At 41.9% G+C, this 19,355-nt stretch overlaps 1 protein-coding gene across 8 annotated transcripts in view; it reads right to left on the bottom strand.

Moving 5' to 3' along the window:
* arap1 (ArfGAP with RhoGAP domain, ankyrin repeat and PH domain 1) overlaps window positions 1–19,318 on the bottom strand; it is a 36,669-nt gene extending 17,351 nt beyond the window's left edge. For 5 of the 8 annotated variants that reach the window (XM_019885981.1, XM_019885987.1, XM_019885988.1 and 2 more), the window contains exons 1-13: window positions 19,181–19,318; window positions 13,297–14,369; window positions 9,456–9,619; window positions 9,083–9,171; window positions 8,924–9,006; window positions 8,392–8,544; window positions 6,770–6,839; window positions 6,550–6,670; window positions 6,256–6,440; window positions 5,961–6,067; window positions 5,005–5,204; window positions 4,636–4,721; window positions 4,130–4,312 (exon numbers count right to left, since the gene is read on the bottom strand). In XM_019885981.1, coding sequence (XP_019741540.1) covers window positions 4,130–4,312; window positions 4,636–4,721; window positions 5,005–5,204; window positions 5,961–6,067; window positions 6,256–6,440; window positions 6,550–6,670; window positions 6,770–6,839; window positions 8,392–8,544; window positions 8,924–9,006; window positions 9,083–9,171; window positions 9,456–9,619; window positions 13,297–14,327 — 2,472 coding nt within the window. In that variant the 5' untranslated portion in view covers window positions 14,328–14,369; window positions 19,181–19,318. Of the gene's footprint in view, window positions 1–4,129; window positions 4,313–4,635; window positions 4,722–5,004; window positions 5,205–5,960; window positions 6,068–6,255; window positions 6,441–6,549; window positions 6,671–6,769; window positions 6,840–8,391; window positions 8,545–8,923; window positions 9,007–9,082; window positions 9,172–9,455; window positions 9,620–11,364; window positions 11,649–13,296; window positions 14,370–18,966; window positions 19,062–19,180 lie in introns of those variants that run through there. The other 3 variants (XM_019885985.1, XM_019885982.1, XM_019885989.1) reach the window with 3 other exon arrangements.
* Between the last annotated feature and the right edge of the window lie 37 nt (window positions 19,319–19,355).

Genomic DNA, 19,355 nt, shown 5'->3' with positions numbered 1-19,355 from the left:
AAAACACAACCTTACAATGGTGACGGTGAAAAAGCTTAAAAAAAAACAAAAACAAAAAACACGATTATCTGCTGCCTGAAAAACAGATTCACACCAACACAAAGCCTCACAAGAAACCCCAATGCTTTGAAACCAAACCATTAACTGTAACGAGCAGTGTATCACTTTTACTGGACATCATTTGTCTTGTCGTGACGCACGAGGGAGAGTTATTCACCCTGACCCTGTGCCTTTAAGGGAAGGGATTTCGTTCAAAGCGATGATGGAATGGAAAGGGGATGATAGACTTGAAAGACGTGTAGGAGTTGAGCTTGATGCTTGCTCTGCAAACAATCAGTTTTGTGTAAAGAGTAAGGGGCAGCCCTACTGGACCGTCGTACGCACATCTGGAATAGCATTAGTGGTAATCGTAAGAGTTATGGCAGGGAATAAAGTATGTATATAATGCATGTACTATTATATGAGAGATTTTTGCGGTGCCATATTAGAAAGTTGGTTACGCCCATGCTGATCACTGGATTGGTATAACAATTGCCCCGTGAAGCCATGTGGCTGAAAAACTTGAAAAATTGTAGCAGCAAGATTATCGCAACACATATTTGGAGAAACAACTGAAAGATACATTTGGGCATGGCGATAACGGTTTTCTATTTTATCCACGTGACATCCGAATCACGCCCACAAGCACAATACTCATTAGTTGCCAGACGTTGAGCCGCACAACACAGATGGACATCCTTGTCTAAACACACGCACACTACAGTACATTACCATACCAGCTGCTGAATGACGAAAACCAAGCCTCATAATTCTGTTTATGTGACTCAGTTAAATCCAACTAAATCAGCCCCTGGACATCAATGTGACTGCTTGCATGCTGAATGTAGGTTAGTGTTACATATCAATAACTTGTGAGAGGAGGGATCCAATTAGAGGAAAGCACAATGAGGAAATGGATTGTTTGGCTGTGTAGATTCAGACGCCCTTTAAAAATGAATGGAAGAACACACACGCACACAGACACACACATACAAGCAGGAAAGATGGGGCGGGAAGTCGAGATTCTTCGTCAACATCCCTAGGGAGGAGAGAATGAGAGGAACGCAGCGATTTTATCTGGGTGTGTCTACAATCGCACAGCTCCATCTGGCCGCTTGGAAAGGAGACGGGGAAAAGTCCGAGATGGGAGAACATGAGAAAAGAAAAAAAAATACAGTAAAAAGAAAATGAAAGCCGGAGATTCGCGCTCATTCATCATTAACTACTTGTACTTTCTGAACGCCATGCACACGGACCCGCAATGCGCACACCCACGCTTCTATATGCGTCCATAAATTAATTCCAGATGAGGAAAACTATTTTTTCCACATAATTTTATGCCATTACTTCACCTGGGATGGTTTTACACAGTGAGACAGAATGAGAAGGAGAGCTGACAGGCAAAAGGAGATGAATCCGAAAATTGAGGGGGTGTGGGGGGGAAAGACAAAATACCAAAGAAGAGGAACAAGGGTTTTGATGGGATGTGTGTGTTCAACTCCCATCCTGTAGGGGGCAATAATGCCCATTGGAAATTTGGCACCAAAAGTTAAATACAGCAAGTTTCTCCATGCTGCAGACTCACATGCATGGGATAAGACTAATTGGTGTTTTCGGAGACTAATACTTGGCGCTCATTTCTTTGCTACATTAAAAATGACAAACAATGTATACAACTATGAACACCTACCTCAGAATGATGGAATTTTACACTACAGCAAAAGGCAACTGCAGTTTGAACACAGAGATAAACTAGGGCACCTTGTTCTGCAATTTTACAAAATTCTTAAATTTGATCTCAAATTCACAATCACACATTGTGAATCTAATGTTGTACCATACAAGAGTATGCAAACCATAAATGTGGGCCGTCGCCTCAATTGGGAATATCAAACAGAAAAGACTTCAACAGTCTTTACAAAGTTTGAAACAAATGCAACAAAAGACGCACTGTAACATGAGATTATTCTCTCTCAGTTGAACTAGCTGAGTGCGCACACACCGCGCACGCACACACACACACACACACGCACGCACGCACACACACACTCTTATGTTAGAACGTGCCATTCTTTTCAAAAACATTCATGACAGTGCACATTGAACCAATCATTTTGGACTGATGAATGCATGGTGACAGAAAGTTGACTAACTGGGGGAGAGGACAGAAAGCTAAGGAAAGGGTTGTGAAGCAGGCTAAAAGTGAATGAAAGAGAGGCACAATCACCTCCATTGACAGCAGGGCCAATCATCCGCACAAGTGCACACACAAAATACAAAATATGCACGAGCACATTAGCATGCATGTTGACCGATCTCAGCCCACGCCAATAAGCAATGTATGCACAAAGGCTGCAATGTGAAAGCACTTCAAATGATCCAAGTAGTCTCCAATCAAACGCAGCAAGATCAAATACTGCCAGAGATCCAAAGTCCATTGACACAGATTCCTGTAGCAAACGCATGCTTCCAGCACTCAATAAAACACGCAGTCAAGTCTTTAAAAGGCCCAACATAAACACACAGTACTTTCCTTACTCGACACACATCAGTAATAAACATAATCTTACCTGTTGGCTTCCACACAGTGCGTCCAATTTAAGGTGCCACTTGACAAAGACCGCGATGCCAGAAAAAGGAGGTAAAGTACTTTTTCATCACTTTGCAACACAAGTTTGAGACTAACTTGAAGGAACAGTAGACATTTACGAGCAGTCAAATGAACCAGGAGGAAAGAGAAACTTTCTTTCGCAGTCGCAGCCCAGCAATGAAGAGCGCACAAGGAGGAGGAGGAGGAGAGAGGGGGAGGCGGGGTTACAGCACATTCCAGCAAGAGCAGTGAGTAGTGATGTCACATTCGAGAAAAGGAGAAAAACAAGGAGAAAGGAAGCTGAGATGTGGGACTAAAATGGCACAGCCAGATGAAATGGGCTGTGGGCTTTACTTTTAAGTTTTCTAAGGAGCTGCAGATGTTTTGCTTGACCCCTCACACACTGCCTTAGAGCACCCTATGGTCACAGAGACTATCCCTCACAGAGAGGGCTCTGGATCCTATTAAACCCAGCATTCTAACAAAAACAGAATTCGAGCTCTCGAATGACAGCGAGCAAGACAAAGACAAATAGTGTGAAAGGAAAAAACAGGAAAAAAGTGAGCATGATTAAGCAAGAGGACTAAACAAACAATGGGGGGGGGGAGTTTTTTAAAATGACAATTTTGTTGCACTTTTAATCTTTTGGATATCGCAAACATGTGACACATGCACATGCATGCACACACACATTTATACCAGGGGAAAAAAGTACTCAGAGTCAGGTGGTAGATGTGAGTCACTCACAAACTCAATAAGAGCAATCGACATTGCTTGCGGTTAAGTGGGTTAAGCCAATGAATGACCCAGCTGCGTCGCAAATACTGACGCATTTGTCACACTAATGGAAGCACAACAATAACAAAAATCCGTGCAAAACCTTCAAGGGCTTTTTTTTTTTTTTTTTAATGTGGCCCAAATTCACCGGTCTGATGAAAAGAATGTGCGCTTGTGTCCATGCAACCAATTACCACTTTACATCACCTCAGAAGCAAAAATCTTTTGAGTTTGACTTTGAGCCTAAATACATAGACCTTATTAAAACTTTTGCAATTGACAAGTGTTGTCTACATTTTGGACTTAATATCGTTGCTTTTTTTTTTGTCAAGTCATCTGCATTTCCGTCCTGCAGGGAATTTAACAGAGGCCACTTAAAAGGAGGTTTGAAGGATTGTCAAAAGAAAAAAATGTTCTGGTTAAAACTGTCAGTGTATCGGTGCATTGAAAAGAGCAAAATCTATCTTGTGTGTACAGTATTCTTGGGATGTTCAGCCGTAATCTGTCACTTGTACTGTACATTGCCACATTGAAACAATTCAGCCACAATTGTCAGCCTCGAGGACAAACATGGTACAGGCGATATTAAATTGCGTCTGTCGACTAGCTGTCTGAATCCCCAATATTGCTTCACGATGTTCGGTGCAAATATGCTCAAACAATGCACAGGTTCATCTTTAAAAAAACTAAAGTTAATGAATTAAAGAGGAAAGTGGAACTTACGTTATTCAGCTCTTTCTGGTTTCCGTATAGAGGGTGGTACTTCCTATATTTGCCACGGCGATACTTGTTAGTGATGAAACGCCGCCGGTCATCACTGCAGCTCGAGGGCGACAGAGCCTCGCTGGGTGGGACGTTTGCTGCCCAGAAACTGTTCACACGGTTGTTGCCAAGCAAGAGGAACACCTGCACAGTTACAGACAGATACAATACTTTGGAATTGTGGGAATCAACAGTGGTTAAGATTAGGCATGGTCCGATCCGATCCACTACGATCGATATAGTATTGTTTTTAGTAGAACCAGTCTGATCCAATCCATAAATCCAAACTAGATCACACATACTCAATTCTATGTTGCGCAACATGCTATAGCACAGGTTAGCTGTCGCTATGTGCCTGTATTTGATCAACATTTTTCAACCACGTACCCAAAGCAAATCCACAAACTGAAATAAAAGGAATACAGTTCACATCAACTGAAACTGCCTCCGATTATGCGGGTGTGTACCTGTATAAGATCCTCGGTCCAAACCTTCCTGTCCATTTTCAAACTCCGGACCTTCGAGATGTTAGGGCCCAGTCCTCTGTGCTCTCCTGAAACACATGTGCACATCAAACACACGCGTACCGACTTTGAAGGAACCCCACATGTGCTTTGTAACAGACTGGTATGAAATACTAAGGTTGGCTACAACTTTTAGATCAAGAGGAAAGTGTTTTTTTTTCAAACTTCTTCACATGTGTCTTGTGTTTTCTTTTCACATCAAAAAGCCATACATTCCTGGCATAGTGTAAACACATTTGCAAACATACTCGAACCATCTATATACCAAACTTCTCTGTAATACCATAAAGATGTTCTTCTCCAATCACAAACCTGCACATCGCTTACAGATCACGACGCACAAGTTGATGGCCGCCCATTCCGGCTTAGGAGCGCTGCAATCGGCACAGGAACTGTTGCATGGCTCCGCCCATATTCGATCAGCAACCTCGCTATTGGACAAGGCCTCACCTATGGCATCCCTCATTGCATCCACCCAATGATCTCTCAATTGCTCTGACTCTGCTATGAAACTGCGGACAGAGATAAACAAACTTTGAAGCGTTACTGCGGCCATTACAGCATCAAGAGGCAACTATCACGTAATACGACTAAAGAAGGCAAGTGTAGCCTTTGCTATGTGAATCCGCTCTCCTCCTCCCAGAATTGACTCTCATTCTGTTTGTCTCGCTTATTATATTTGAGTTGAAACTGCCATCTATATACACTTCCAGACAGACAGAAATAGAATCAGTACTTCCTTCTTTTCAGTGCAACGCTCTGATGTTTTTTCTCGGTGCTTAAAATACTTGTAGGCACAAATGACTCCAATAAATGAACAATCGCAAGTCTGAACATTTCCTGTTGGGAGATTATTATCAAACGTCAAAACAACACCTCTTTGAGGGACCGTGTTTTGGACAAACTATCATCAAACTGAAATTTTTAAATCTTTAAGATTCAACAGCCAACCAAAAATATACTCTGCATATGACCAGGCACAGTTTCCATATCCTGTCAAACTAAGTCTTTGCACAGCAGGCAGCGTAGTGTCATCTTGAAGATGTCCCACCCACGCGAACACAGGCACATACGCACACACAGGATCTCCTCCCTCACAAATAATCCACACAAACGGCTCGTTGAGGGAACATGGTGTGAATTCTCATGACCTAATCCTTGCACTAACAAATGTGATCAACTACATCCAAAATAATCCACTAAATAAGAATCAATCAAAGTACAAACACGAGTCGAGTTTGAACAGACTATGAGTGCATATACAGTACCTGAAAATGCGGTAAGGGGTAGTGAGATCAAAACTGCGGCGATCTGTGACTTTAACATTTCCTACATTCATCTCGATTGATGTGATGCCGACTCCAATACGGTAGTCCTAAAAGAGAGAAGAAATACTGGTAGTTGCAAATCAATTATCAGTATTAGGGCACTTTTTAAAACATACATGCATACTATTTACATTAAAAAAAAAAATGCAGTTAAGGTGCACTAAGTATTTTATATGTTAAAACAGCTAATTATTTGACCCCCCTCCCTTATAAAAAGAAGATCACAAACACGCACCTCCATATTTTTATAGAGAAAGACCTTATCTGAAGCCACAACTGTATAAAGTTTGGAGCGTAGACCTTTGAGCTCCAAATAGCCTTTAAACTCTGACGTCAAAGGCGCGCCAGGGTTCAATGCACTGCGTCGGTGGCGCCCCCTTGTGCAGTCCTGCAGCAGAGTCACCCATTCATTTCTCTCAACTGGTTGCACAAGCAGTGGGGGGGAGACAAAGGCATGCAGACAAACACTTAAGTTAGAATGCATCATGCACTATTTTGCAAAATCACACAGATCAATAACCAGACTAACCGTCACTTTCAGCTTTGAAGATAAAAGTGCGATTGTGTGTGATGACCTCAAACTTCAGCTCTCCCAGACTTGTCACATTCGTTATCGATGCGGTCGAGATGATTCCCTTTGAGTACACTTGCTAGAACAGATATCAGCCACAACAACTTAACTAAGATGAAACATCTCAAAACAAGGAGAATGAAGATATGATGGAGAAACCACTGGCTTGCACTGTTACCTTGTCGTTGTCAAAATATCTCAGGAAGTCAACGTCCAGCTTTACCCATCGTCTCTGATAATAAAGGGCCCTGTAGCGTGCACACAGACACAAACACTGAAAGTGGAGTCATGTGGTAGCACAAAAAAAGAAGGGGCATGTACACCATGTGGAGAAAATATTAAAGACACGTCACACGTTCTGTCATTGGGCAATCGGAATCACCACCAAGACATTTTGGATAATTCTCGGCTCCAACCAAGGTTCACAAAGTAATGACTGGATGAGGGGTGTGAAAGTATCTGAGGGCTCTGACTTCCACCCTAGCAATCACCTTTGAACGACAACAGAGATGGTCTTCTCTCAGGTTCATGTTCAGTGACCTCTGACCTCTTCGAGATAATGAAGAAAAGTGCTCAACGATTTTCGGAAACGACTGAATTGCGATTTTGCTGACAGATATTGCGATTTCGATTGAATTCACAATTTTCTGCAAATCAAGCTTCGGTGCAATATTCACTATGTACAGTAACATTTGAAACATGACTGAAAATTACATAATACCATCAAAAGCTTAAAAGCTTTTACTTTTATAGTTCGCAGCCATTGTGAGCCTGCGTGAGGGAGCCAGTCATTTTTAAATAGGTTCAATTCGTAAGGCCTCCCTTTGCCATCATGCATATGTAAATTTGCAATAATGTGCAACAGTGTACGTAAAAATCATATTCATTCATTTACATTTTTAATAATGTTTTAAGCGTAAGATTAAATGTGAAATACTTTTTTTCTTAATTTCATCAGACTTGACTGCTTCCAATGGAAATGGCATATATATATACACTCGCTTGAGGTATTTGGCCGTAGCCGCTTTCCTTGTTGTCAGTTCGAGGTTGCCATTGGCTTGTGGTATACCGAGGTACTTGCAGCTGTCCTCAATGTCTGCTATTGTTCCTTCAGGGAGTGAGACCCCTTCAGTGCGGACTACCTTTCCTCTCTTAGTTACCATCCGACTACATTTCTCAAGCCCGAATGACATCCCGATGTCGCTGCTGTAGATCAAGGTTGTGTGGATCAGGGAGTCTATGTCCCTTTCGCTCTTAGCATACAGCTTTATGTCATCCATGGAGAGGAGGTGACTGATCGTAGCTCCATTTCTGAGGCGGTATCCATAGCCTGTCTTGGGGATTACTTGGCTTAGGGGGTATATATATATATATATATATATATATATATATATATATATAGCGATATGGCATGAAAGTGTGAAAATCAAAAACGATGATTTTGAATAGGTGACTTAAATGTAAAAGTAATTATTTCCTGTTTAAAAGCGTCAGAAGGTATCACACAGTATTTATTCGCGAGATCAAGATTGCGATCCCAAAACGGTGAATCGGTCGGCGTTAACAGAAACAGTCCAAAATTTAGAAAAAGCAAAATTGAAGACCAACTCCACATTTTCACAGGGCACTTGTACAATCTCCAGGTGCAGGTGCAGAACCATCTAATAACAAAGCAATCACAGTCAAGTGTATATGTTTTATGACTAAACGACAATTCAAGGTTGTACTTGTACCCATATCCAAAGTGGCTCTATCTTTTTAGAAGAACGTTAATACTGCAGTTGTATGTGTCGTACGTACCCCTGAGGTGGATTCTTGTCAAGCCAGCCCATCTTGATGACAGCAGCGAGCTGGGAGCTGTCTTCTTTAGGGGGTGACGCCAGTCTGCCAGCGTTCGGCAGAAAGATGCTGCCTTGCAGGCTGCCGAGGCCTGGTTCTTCCCAAACACTAGGACTACAGGGATGATCAAAAGTGAGCACCCACAACGCAACACAATAGTAACCTAAACAAGAATGGCAGCTAAACATGGTTATCTTGTTGGGTGCAGAAGAGTTACTACCCGGTACAAGTTTTTCCGGTCTGCTTGTGCCAGAAATTTCAGCTAACATTACATTGACAGTAATCAAATTCCCTTTCATTTCACTCGCTGTACACTCAGACAAACACAAGAACAAAAACATACACAGCACAAACATTTAGGCAAGTCAGTCAGGTGAAGGAACAGCATTCCTAAAAACACAACCTCACAGATGGGACCAGGAGGTATTCATTACTGACATGAGTCTTTTCAAGTGTGTGTTTTTTTTTTGGTTATGCGTCGCGTCGGACTTACTCGTCATCCTCTAACAGCTCGTCATCACTGCACAAAGAACTGTACCGCCCCTTTGCTTTCAGAGGGACTTGCAGAGACATTTCCTAAAGGACGAGACTGTTGTCATTCATAAAGTTGATCAATTGCTGCAATTACTACAAAGACTTGAAACTTTCGTACCCTGTCTAAAAGGTTCACTGGATGAACAGTGGCATAACATGTGTCCGTTTCTTCATAGTCATCTGAACGTGTATCTGGTGGACAGAATGCTGAAACAAGTCGGACAATTGATGTGAAACACCAAAACATGCATACAAAAACACATTTGGTGAATTGGACAAGGATTTTACATGAAACAACATTTCAGATTCGGAAAATCTGTCATTGGAAATCAAGATGAATTACACTTGGGTAATTGCAGCAGCAGTTGCTCGCATTAACTTCCTCAAAACAGATTTTTGTTAAAAATTCATGCAGACACTCATCTACTTCAGAAATTTGGAATAAATACAATTGTGTGGCGAAAGATAAACATTCATAGCACTCTACTAACTTGTCTGCGGAGGAAGCTGGGGGACTCTTTCAGCAGGCAGGGCTACTTGAGAGGCAGGTTGGCTTGACTGTTGTATGACTTCTTGAGTTTGAGAAGTCATGATGCGAGGCAGAACCTTCGGAGTTTGGTCTTGAAGGTGCTCATCGGTCTTGCTAGGAGGAGGGCTGGGGGATAAAGGAGTAAAGGAGCGGTCAACACAGGTTTGGGGAGCAGATGAGTCGTCCAGGGTCACGGTGTCAGGAGGCTGGGCGAAAATGCCCCACAGGCGGCTGAGTCGATACATCCTCTTTTGGAAAGAATCCTTTCAACAAAATGTTCCCTCTCCGCTCATTCCATTCGAGGAAAAATAATGATTGGGTTTTGTTTACAGGCAGTACAAAAACAAAAGTCTTCTAGGGAATGTCAACTTCTCGTCAGACGAATTTCTTCCACAGTTCTGACAGCTGCTCTCGAGTTCGCCATGGTTAAAAAAATATTAGAGGGCCCCTCCACAACTAGTCTCTTCGCTCTTCCTATCTGTCACATTTTCTCTCGCTCCCTCACATTTTGACAACAAGTCTAAACCTGCGTCCTTGCATAAGATACTATGCAAAAACAACATACCATGGAATCCAATGCACTTCAAATGTGTCAATGTTGGAGGGGTTGGGGGGGGGGGTTGACAAGAGTGTTACTCATCCCTTCCGAAAGAAATTCTTCCCATCTCAAGATATGAGGGTGAATAATACATTCGGGTGTTGTTTCAGGCTTTTACAGTCCCCCTCTTGTGGTTCATGTCTGAAATTGACATCCAAATACCCACATCAAGTGTCAGTCAATGGAAAGCAACGCAAATAACCCCAGAAGCACCATGGATTGAGCAAGCACAGTTTTAACTTTTTATTGATTTAATCACTATCACTCTACTATGCAATTTTAGACATTAAACAAAAGACTTCAGAAAAAGGCTGTTGCTAGGTCACCATCTACTTTTTTTTTTTTTTTTTTTTTTTTTTTTTTGCTTTAACAGCTCAAGTGAACTGCCATGCCGCGGAATCTAACAGGATTCAAGGCAAAGGTTTTTCTCATCTAGGACAACAGAAGTGACCTGAACACATCTTCACACCCATCAACAAATATTCCGACCACTGTGAAGGAACTGCATGACCTCCACACACGCATATCGCCAAAACCTCCATCATGTCATCAGTGTATGAGTCCTCTCAATATAGCTCCCAAAAATAGATCCACAATGACGGGAAACTGGCCTTTTGACACAGTTCCTCCTATTTTTGCTGAGGAAGAGTACCAAAAGGAAGGAGGAACACTTATTTTGCTATCAATCAATGCATGTATATTTGGAGCTATTTTTCTTTAAAATGCCAATTTAAGCAGTACTACGTACACAATACGTTTGAAATATTAACTCAGGTTACACAATGAAGTCTATCATACAATGTTAAGTGATGCCTCATTGAGTGCTCATCGCTGATGGGGAATTCGGGGTACATTTCTACAAAACAGCACGACCCCAAAACTGAGCACCAAATTCAACTTTGCTCTGACATTCAACTACCGGTACCTAATGATGTGTGCCCAACAACATTATGCAGCAATGCAGCTTGGGAGAACTGTTTCTAGTTCCAATAGTTAACCAACAGAAACCACAATTACTGGAAAGGTGTCTTCAAAGATTAGCATGTTTCATTCATGTGCACATGCAATCATTTAGGTACATTAAAATGTTGACAAAACTCAAGTCAGGTGGTTTTGTCTCATAAGACAAACAAGAAAATAGACCAGCTAACAGCACCTTGCTTCCACTGCATGAAAACAGACGACAGCAGAGAAGAAAAGTCGTCCTTGTTTGCGATACAGAGGGGAAAATGTTTGGAGGGAACAATGAAGAGACCTTTTCGGATCAGGTTACCTGGATGGGAAAAAGAAGTCCTCTTCTATGATGATACAATCACTTTAAAAAGACACGCTTGTGAGGAATATGGAAGATAGAAAGAAGAGAGGGAGAGGAAATGACCGGTTAACCAGAAAAAAAGGGAGGCGGCAACAAAGCCCGCTGACAACGACACAAAACAGCATGTGAATATGAGCCATCACAGGCAAAACTGTGAAGCGTGAAAGAAGAAAAGGAAAATGACTTCTCCATCCATTTCTCACTCTCTCAATCTCTCCGTGCCACTGAGAGGGTAGTTTGGAACGTGTAACTATTTTTGTTCTCTACTGTGACTTCCTCCCTCTCACTGCAGCTACTTCCTTTTCAAGACAAAGCAGAGTGCACAGTCCATGTGTACTACCCAACCGTATTACATACGACCATGACAAGTAAATGACATGTCAACAAAAGCATTGTTCAACGGAAAAACGCAACCTATTTTCTCAAATTCACTGTGAATCTGAACTGCATTATGTCATTGTGTCCAGGAGGTGGCAGTGTTATCTTCTTTGACCAATTTACAATTAATAAATTAACTATACTGACAACCTCGAGCTCCGAGCACAGGCGAACAGGAAATACAATCGAAAGTTAATAGCATTCACTTATACAGATGCCTCAATCGAGTGGCTGTGTAAATCTACTAATTGGTGTCGTAGAAGAGACAGCCAGTTATAGCAATGTCTTCAGATCATGAGACTGGAACCCGATGGCACTTAACCTCGTGTTTGACACTGATGAATTTCATTGTTAGTTATTTGTCTTTCAAATGAATGTATCCATCTATTTTCATAAAACGACCTGCAAGGTGTTGACTAACACAAAGTGTTGACACCGACAGACACTTCACTACACTAGTCGACCTAGTTCTGTTGTGTAATTTTGTCAGAGCAGCACTTTGGCGACGACAGGATAGTTTCGACTGAATAATTTGATTTGGTGACGTATAGAGTGAATACATCAATTGACTGTGTCTGTAAATATAATTCATAATCTGTCACTCGATCACGTGCGTCACTTGTGTTAGCTTGTCATGATCACAACAAACGAGAGCAATGCCATTGCTCTCTCTTATTGCCGTGGCATGTATTGAAAACATTCTTGTTGATGGTAACAAAATGTCACTGACGGTGTTGCGCTAAGCTTTCACTGCCTCTAATTATAATGTGACTATATTTGAACAAATACACTATTTGGGAACTACATTACATTTTGTGGCAAAGTTCTTCGCAATGAATACATCTTACTCATCATCATACCCATTTTTTTTTCGACCAAAATTGATTTGCTGCCAATGCTGACTTGTTAAGTGCATTTTTGGGTTTGTTTGTTTTGTACAGCGTGTTCATGTTGAAACTGTGGACAATATTAGAGTGGCTTGAACCTTTTTTCCTTATTTTGTTGAATTCAGCACAGAATGTCTGCAACCCTTTTTAGTTGAGTTAAGCAATCTTTTTTTCGAAAAAAGAAAAACAAAATCACAACACTTGTCTTTTGATGCCGGTCCATGTTCCAAAGCAGTTTTGATTTTGTTATTACCTCATTTGCGAGCATGTTGTATCATAATATAAAGCGAAACTTAAATAGGACTGTCAATATTGTCTGCAGTCTAACATCAATTATGAAGCACTTGTCAAATAACCCCGTAGATGAAAGTGCTGTGCACAGCAATGAGGTTAGAACACGTTACAAAATAAATATGATACAGCCGTGTCAACTAAAAAAAAATACATTTACATATCACACACACACACACACACACACACACACACTAATATATATATATAAATAAAAATGCGCGCTACTGTCTTTCAGTCATTGTGGCGACCAAGTATTTTTTGAGGTGGTATTTGGTGAAAAACTTTGAAAACCACTGCAGTAGAGGTCTGCTTATAGGAGTAGCAACCTTACCTTTCAATTCTGGAAGGACGTACAGGATTCCTGCTTGGAATTTTTGGGGGCCCTCTTGGTGCTGATGACCCAGCTTTTGGAGGGAGAGGTGGAGCATTTCTCTCTTGCCTGGGGGAGACGGTGAGGGCAATGGGCGATATAGCTGGCATTTTATCGGATCTTGAATGGCGAGTCGGTAGGTGAATGCAAGATGTCTGAGGCTCAGTTCGGGAGGTGGCGGCCCAAGATGGGTGGAGAGTTTCTTGTGTGGGGTTCTGGGTTGAGGTGTAGGACAAAGATCGAACCTGTACCGGTGCCTCTTTGATGAGCGCCTTGGTGTGTTGAGGCGTGGTTGGGCTTTGTACCGGCGGTGAGGGTGTCAGGGTCATTGTGAAGCGTTGTGGCGGGCAGTTCAAGGAGCTCCGTGGGGGCACCGGTGGCAAAGAGGTGTCACAAGATGGGAAAATTCGAGAGCTGGCTTGAGACTCCAATAGCACTGGAGCACTGGAGTTGAACCTTGTCCTCTCTTTTGGAACTGGCCTCTGTTTCTCTGCATCAACATCCTCTTCCTCTTCATTATATTCAAGAGTTACCATCACCTCTGTGTCTCCAGTTTCCTCTTTCATTCTGGATGCTTGTCTGTCCCTTGGGACTGGTTTCTCTCTTAATCTGGGTGCAGGTTCAGGGGTACGTGCATTTTCTTTCTCAGCTTCGTTCAGAAAATGTTTTTCCTGCATGACTGATATTGCGCCCCCAGCCAAAGGTTCATTCTCCTCCATAGCTTGCTCATGCTCTGCTCTCGCTGCCAGTACAAAGACTGACTGGGCTTCCAGTTGCAGAGAGGTGGGATCTCGAGTTTTGTTCAGGCTGGCCAGAATGCGTCTCCGGTGGCCCGGAAGTGATATTCCTATGAGCTCCAGCTGATCTGGTGTGAGGTTATGACATTCTGCTACGGATGACAGGCCTGCAATCTGGAATGCTCTGGAATACTGCTCGAGACGAAGGCCACTTAACCAGTCCCAAACGGTCACTTCAGACTCGGGCTGAGACATGGCAATGCAGTCTTTCAAACCTCAGATCATGGTCCATGTAATCTGTGGAAGAGAACACGGATCAATTTCAATGGATATTAACAAACGACAGCACTTCAAAGGTAAATGCCGTTTCCAATATGATGACCTCTCGGCGGAATTCAAATTAAAATCATGACGCTATAACTAAATAATTTGAGGATTACTCCATTGAGCAGCCTGCAAAGACACACAGTCACACAACATAACGGATGTCTTGGAGAGGAAGTACATAATTACAGCACAAATATTAGCACACACAGCTTGTCCAGCTGACCACAATCAAACCACACCCATATTGTAGCATCTGCACCCACCTCTCTGTCGTCCAGAACAGTGTTGCAATACAATTTGATCATGAAACCTCCAATGTTTAGACATTCACAAACATGCCTTGCATGTCATTGATGTAAGGAACTAGAAATATATTGTTGCAGACACCGAGCCAACAACACTTTGACCACCAAAGCAGGTGATTTGGGGTTGCCACGACCATGACCGTGACCGTGACACTCTTCACCTAATTACAAGCTCGTGTGCCATTGAAATCATGTTTCCTGGACAATGGCAACATACATGGGTGAGGTAAAGGGCAAAGTAAAAAGTACCCCTGCAATTGGAGAAATACTACACAGTGGTGAGCTAACAGCTGCAATTTCCTGTTTGTACTAACGAGACCAGGACAGTCTTCTGAACCAAAAGCACTTCCTTCCGTTAAAATAAAATGAACTCCCTGGTAGCATGATTTAGTGTGTTACTCATTAAATCCCACATGCACGCATGCAGACAAAATGAAATCCTACACAACCGCAATTAGCTTCGGTTTGCTGTCTGTTTGATAAAGAGTTGTGATGTGGAGGCAAGGAATGCATTGTCAGTGAAAGGCCTGAGGCCTGCTCGAATATAAGGGCACAGTGATCTGAGTGAAGCATGATTCAGGCACATTCTTTTAATGTGTGCAAATGCAAAGGAAACATATACTTTACATGAAGCCCGGTTGTGAGATGTTTTGTTGGCCGTTGAAATTTGTTGCACCAGGTACAGTTGTACTGATAATCCATTTAAATTTCAGCCCCCTCTGATCAAAGTTGGCACAGGCCCGGGAATCGGATGACTCGTAAAATTATCCTAACCGAAGTGGTGTGGGTTGTGTTCAAAGTGAATTTTCCTCAGCCAACTGCCGAGAAAAATGGTCAAGGCCAGCAACTGTTCATGTTAAACCTGTTCATTATTTTCGCTCGCAATCGTCATGCGGGTGATCAACACAGAGAGTGATAGGAAGCCGGAGTACCTGAAGAAAATCAATGCACGCGCAGAAGCAATCGGCAAACTTCGCACAAGAAGGTCTGAGCTAAGTTCCGAACCAATCGACCGTGAGGCAGACGTGTAAGCCACTATTTTCACCATGTTGCAAATGTCCATCCGTATGATGGAACGTAAATGAAGAAGATAACCGGCGAGCACTGTGCTTGTGATACGTATGCCACCGAAAATCATACGAGACTTTTGGTGACACCTGTTTCTGTGTCGAGTTAGGCCAAACTGCGAAGCTGTGAATCAGACCTCAAACCGACACAGATCTTGACTGCGCGAACAAACATTTATCAAAAAATGTCAACATACTTCTTCAAAATGCTGATGTTGACATTGGGGTTTGTCAATTGTGCAAGTGCCGACGTCCTTTTTCCAACGTCTTTTACCTCACCGTGTTTCTAATCCCCTGTAGTTTTCTCCATTTACTCTCTGCACATTTCAATTAATTTGTGTCCCCACTCTCTCCTATTGTCTTCATATTCACCTCCCACTGCATCCCTCCCCCGGACACAAAGCAGCCAATAACAGGGTCTCTTGTGCGGCCTTCACAATGGAGTAGTCTGTTGCATGGGCAAGTGTGCGCACACACGCACACGTACATGGTGAGCGAACACTGTTCGCCTCTGGCCACACATTCTAAACAAGTGGTCACTTAATAATGTGTGTGAATAGGTGATGGGGTGCTTCAGGCAGTGCTTCAGGTTTCATATCCCCTTTTTGACAAATATGCTGAGCCAGGATGTATACACACACACAAACACACGCACACACACACACACACACACACACACACACACACATGACAATGTTACATTTGACACTTTCAGCGATATTAACAATATTTACACAGTGGTTAAATTTAGCTTTTTAATCAATCAAAATCCTTCATACTACTAAGCTAAATGTATTTTTCATACACGTTTTTACTGTAATCATGACTTTATTACTGCATTTGTGTCATTAGTGCTGAACTACGGAATATTCAAAATTGTGTACAGATTTGGGTTAGGTTGCTGTAGGAAAAAAAATTACATTTTGCGGCAGTATTTTCAGCAGTTGTGATATGGTGGAACCTTGGTGAACGACAAGGTTAAGAAATAATTTGGTTAATGAGTCATTTTTTAAGAAAATTTACCTCAGGTTAAACACTATTGTTTACAAACAGTCCTGGCATGGCCATGGAAGGCTCAGAACTTTTTATCACCATTTGGATAATAATCATAATTGGCTCTCCACTCCAGAATTCTACAATTGAGTCGTGCGGTGGTATAATACAGCAGCTATTGTGGCCTTCATTGTTTTCATATTAAACTAATGCTCAGGATGGCGGGTCACTGATGTGCGAAGGAGAGCAGACTATCAGTTAATGAGATCAATGACTGTTCTGATCTACTATTCTGCATTCAGCATCATACAAATCTGCAACCCATGAGGCACAAACCTAAGTAAATAAACCGGCATACAACACCAAAACTTAAAAGCACATAAATTTATCACGATGCCTTGTATATTTCCTCTCTTGCCGTTCTTGCTTGTTACAAAATTAAAAGAAGTGGCTAACAACAGCCCATCAAACTACACAATGGTACACCACCTAACCAATCAATGAATTTTAAAGAGTGGAATACCAGTCGACAATGCCTATACCGTACTGTATACACATCAACATTTTAAGGTTGCTTCTATCTCATTATTTATGTGAGATACATACTCGGCTAATAATAGAAAAAACAGAATACACGAGATAATAAAAAAGAAATAATATACTGTACATTATTATACAAACGCAATGTAAAAGGAAAAAGACATTTGCTCATTGCGCTATTTGAGATGCTCTATGCAGGAAGCTCGACAGCTGGTTAGTCATCCCAACTGATTCCAATCAAAGTGTTTCAAATTTCAGAACAGGCCAGATAAAATATAAAAGACAACTTTGACTGAAAATGACTAATCCACTCACCACTGGCCTTGCTGCTTGCTTTTAGCCCACTTTCAACCACTTCCCAGTGATGACTCAGTGCTGCTGGTCAAGAAATGCATCCAACAATGTCTCCTATTCTAGTGAAGCCACCACTGTGTGTGCGAGAAAAAGGCACATGCTTCTTACTCTTCAACATTTCACATTGATCCAAACTAAAATTATGCTATCACTTAGTAATGGGTGCACATGTCCATAGGTACATGGCCAGCCAAGAGTTTGGACAGTTTCTCATTCAACTGCAGTACAAAGTGTACCCAAACTTTTGACTGGTCGTCTGCGTACGCTTGCATGCAACTAGTGCATCACATTAGGATGACATTCAAGCAGAAAAAAGGTTTCCAGTCCTTTTGTCATGAGCCACATATCATGCCCACTATATTTTCTTGAAAATATTGACACCAACAAGTCACATCCTTCCGTGTACCACATTTTTTCAAGCGTTCTGAATTTAACCTGCAGATTTTTTCATTCCGCTTGACCTGCCCCTCAATTCCTGTAACAAAGCCCCGCTCTCAATGTTTTCACTCAATCCTGAGTAATCCAGTGAGTGTAAGTGTGGCTCAAAGGAGTAATGGAAATTAACGGGCGAAAAAAGTGAGGAGACGAAAAGGGAAAAACAGACATGCTCAAATGGCTCTTTTGCCTGTATGCTCAACCACTGTGTAGTCATGTTGGGGAACCAAAAAAAATTTCCTGATATAAAGATATGGACTTTCAAAAAACAATTAAGTGGCTGGTTTGTTGTTTTCTTTCAATGCTTTTTGTTTTTCTTTTTGTTTTAATGAAACATTTTTATACCAGACCATTCTTGGTACCTAAATGCCTTCACAAACATGCAGTTTTCACTGACACCAATTAGAATTAAGGTAATATTTTTTTTAACAAATTAGCCGATTAAATTCCTTATTTATATGAACGATGACCCCCTTAAATAACTATCAATACCCCCAACTGTAAAACAGGAGTTTTACGAAATGTATGTCTTTTTTTTAGCTTTTGACTACTGAGTGAGTTTGGAATAAATACGCAGAAACTCTAGCTGTCACACACTCTTCAAACAAGTTGCACTTGATCACAGGTCTGTCTCCACCTCATTTTTACGCGATCGACATAATTAAAGCACAAATCAGTGCTGTAGCACAGCAAAGGACGAAATCGGCGACTTTGAAGGAAAATGAGTGTTGCTGAATTGTGTTGCAAGGGGCTTAACCCGAATGAATTCCACTGGAGATCAACGTGATGCTCGTTACAAGTCCACTTTGCTCGCCACTTGACAAAACATTCAGCGGTTCACAAGCAACCCACAAAAGCGAGTATTATACCAACCTTTCCGTTCAAACTGACCGCTCCAGTGTTCCTGTCATTGATATTTGACGACGGTATTTCCACCATCACACGAACACTGACGATCACTCTGCTCTGTGAATCACCGCGCTTTATTATCGTTCACCATCAATGTCTGTTACTTTACAAGCAGCCGCCGTGGTAAAGTTGGTTTTCATGGGTGGGTGGAAGAAAAGTTATTCGTTAAACGTCTTACCTTTTTAGTCACCGTCCGAGTGAAGTAAACTTGTACCCCAGGCTTGACGTCAAATCAGCCAAACATCCTCAAAAATAGCGACGTCAACTAGCGGTTAACATTTTCTCACGAGTAACAAACCAGCAACAGTGCGCAACCACACGCTGATCAAAAGACAATTAAGGTAGACTTTAGG

This window comes from Hippocampus comes, unplaced genomic scaffold, assembly GCF_001891065.2.
Source record: "Hippocampus comes isolate QL1 unplaced genomic scaffold, H_comes_QL1_v1.1 scaffold29, whole genome shotgun sequence".
NCBI lineage: Eukaryota > Metazoa > Chordata > Actinopteri > Syngnathiformes > Syngnathidae > Hippocampus > Hippocampus comes.
Note: the sequence above shows the minus strand (reverse complement) of the source record. Positions and strands in the feature narration are given on the sequence as shown.